This window comes from Glycine max, chromosome 18 (assembly GCF_000004515.6).
Source record: "Glycine max cultivar Williams 82 chromosome 18, Glycine_max_v4.0, whole genome shotgun sequence".
NCBI lineage: Eukaryota > Viridiplantae > Streptophyta > Magnoliopsida > Fabales > Fabaceae > Glycine > Glycine max.
The window spans coordinates 52,518,411-52,520,650 of record NC_038254.2 but is presented as its reverse complement, the minus strand read 5'-3'; the positions used below and the strand labels follow the sequence as shown (position 1 = coordinate 52,520,650).

Here is a 2,240-nt window from a genome sequence, read left to right as displayed (position 1 = left end):
TATTAAGGATATTATGTCGATGGATAAACTTTAAGATAGTGTTATATGATTATGCATATATATCATTATTTTATGATATTGTTAATTTGTAATTTAATAAATTATGCATGACAAAATATACACTTAATTTTGATTCCATCACACACTCAATTATAACTAGATCAATAAATCATTAATTAGTGTTTTTATTAGTTAAATGGCCAGTTATTTTTTAAAATATTGATCAAAGAAAATGATTAAGATACAAATGTCCTTGTTTGAGAGATCTAATAAAATAGCTGAATAATCTAATTTCTATCCAAGTGTCATGAGGTAGTGTTCTCAAATAACATGTATATTGAGCTTGTGCATGCTTAGATAAAGTTTTACAGGAGGAAACTGCCCATCGACTTTCTATACAGAAAGCACTTAAGTTCATGGAACAAAGGCATGGGCAAAAGGGGAAAAGCTCAGTAAAGTGAGTTTGGCTATAAAGTAAGCAAGTAAAATGTATCTAATATTAATTTAAAGTGTGTTGTAAGCTTAACTTACTAAAATCCAAGGGTAGATACACTTTTACTAACTCTTCTTGGAGACAAACTCACTTTAGAGGAGTATTGTTGGGGAAAAGGTACAAAATTAATACAAGATTTCTTGGAGACAATGTTTTATAAAGGCCATGGTTTATGGTGAAAACTTCCATGGTGTCTCTTTTTATTACTTTTCGAGGGTTTAATCTTCCAATAATGTTTGGTCATCTTATTAGTGTTCCATCTGTTTCTATATTTCCATGGTTATAAAGGCTGCTTCTTCCTTGACATGTCATCTTCAGTCAAGAACTTTCTCCCCAGTTGAAAATATATTCCACACCAATGTGCCTACTATGTACAATGCAACAGCAACCTTGAAAACATCATTCCAAGAACCTGCAATAAAAGATCACATATGATTGAAAACCAAGACACAAATTGCAAAATAAAAGTAAACTCCAATATGAAGAGGGAAACTCTCAGACCTTGCTGGATTATGAAACCAGTTGCAGCTGTACCAAAGACAGCAGCAAGCACCCCTGCGGTATTCAATAGTCCAAGCAAATGCACCCTGACATTGAAACTCATGAATATTCTGATAGAGACAAATTGATTTATGAGTGTAAAGAAGAAAAATTCAAGCAAAGTGTATTGTACTATATTCTCTTTAGTATCAGTATTGAACACTTTTAAGCTCACATTTTACAGTTTATTGGTCATGGTACATGTAAATTAGGAAACCAATGACTCACAGCATAGCGTGGTCCAATGACTTGGTGATGGAATACAGACCAGATTGTGAGAATGCATCAGATCCCTGTCAAGAAAAATAACCGATTATGGTTAAATTTAGAACATATGGAAACATTTTGTAGAGGTGCTAATGCTTTACAAAAAAAGGGTTAAAAAATAGCGAAAATTCAAACTCAGAAATATATGTTGTTCAAGCTCAAACCTGACTACCCGTCATGCTCAATACAGCCATGGCAGGTACTTCTGACATGGCTCAGCTGTGAAAGAAAAATGGCGGGACCCAAAAACCGGATTGATTGCATGATCTGCAAACTCAAAAGTATTAAAAGCAGAATCATTTTGAAGAGCGGAATAAATGCAAAATATTTCCTTCTATTGAGCACTGAAATGAATGAATGCCACAGTACTATTATTTGAGAAAAAAAGACATTCCATTGAGGACATCATTTGTATGGAAGTTAACAGTGCATGACAAAATTTCAGCTACAAGAGCAGTGACTTTCTTACTTACCTGTCGAATAACTGTTGTGGAGATGCCGTTTCGCACTAGTGTGTCAGCAATCCACCCACCAATGTTAGCAAAGATACCTGAGAAAATGATCCATTAGTCTATTCATTCAATGGACTAATTGGGGAACTGTAATGTACTAAATACTATGAGTTCATTGCTAAGATGCATGCAACTATAGAAAGTGATGTTAAAGACATGTGTATAATAAAAAGCATTTATGTATACTATTAAATATTTATCAAAAAAAGGGTTAATACCTGATTGTAGTAAGTAGGCATCCAGGTTAGAAGAATAAATGTCCTTCAATTGTGACAGAAGTGGGAGATTATAAGAGCCAAAACAGGTGCCTTTGATAAAATCAATTTCCAAGGAATGGAAGAAACATGTGCATTTGATAAATTGCCTTCCAGTATGATCCTTTTCTCCTCTACCCCAAGATTAGGGTCATCTTTTGGGGAGCTATATGC

The 2,240-nt window shown here is 33.9% G+C and overlaps 1 protein-coding gene across 1 annotated transcript; it reads right to left on the bottom strand.

The window, feature by feature from the left end:
- Positions 1–313: 313 nt before the first annotated feature.
- LOC100783274 (ascorbate transporter, chloroplastic) lies at positions 314–1,854 on the bottom strand. The gene is made up of 5 exons (XM_041012133.1): positions 1,774–1,854; positions 1,465–1,567; positions 1,262–1,326; positions 995–1,080; positions 314–905 (listed from the first exon to the last, which is right to left on the bottom strand). The coding sequence occupies exons 2-5, from the start codon at positions 1,510–1,512 to the stop codon at positions 808–810; spliced, it is 297 nt and encodes a 98-aa protein (XP_040868067.1). The 5' UTR covers positions 1,513–1,567; positions 1,774–1,854; the 3' UTR covers positions 314–807.
- Positions 1,855–2,240: the final 386 nt, after the last annotated feature.

What these genes read in the sequence shown, in the direction of transcription:
- LOC100783274 (XM_041012133.1), bottom strand. Translation starts at nt 1,512, where the DNA reads ATGTCAGAAGTACCTGCCATGGCTGTATTGAGCATGACGGGTAGTCAG. An exon ending in TGAGCATGACGGGTAGTCAG is followed by an intron (nt 1,327 to 1,464) that starts GTTTGAGCTTGA and finishes TTTTCTTGACAG; the next exon opens with GGATCTGATGCATTCTCACA. An exon ending in TGGTTTCATAATCCAGCAAG is followed by an intron (nt 906 to 994) that starts GTCTGAGAGTTT and finishes CTTTTATTGCAG; the next exon opens with GTTCTTGGAATGATGTTTTC.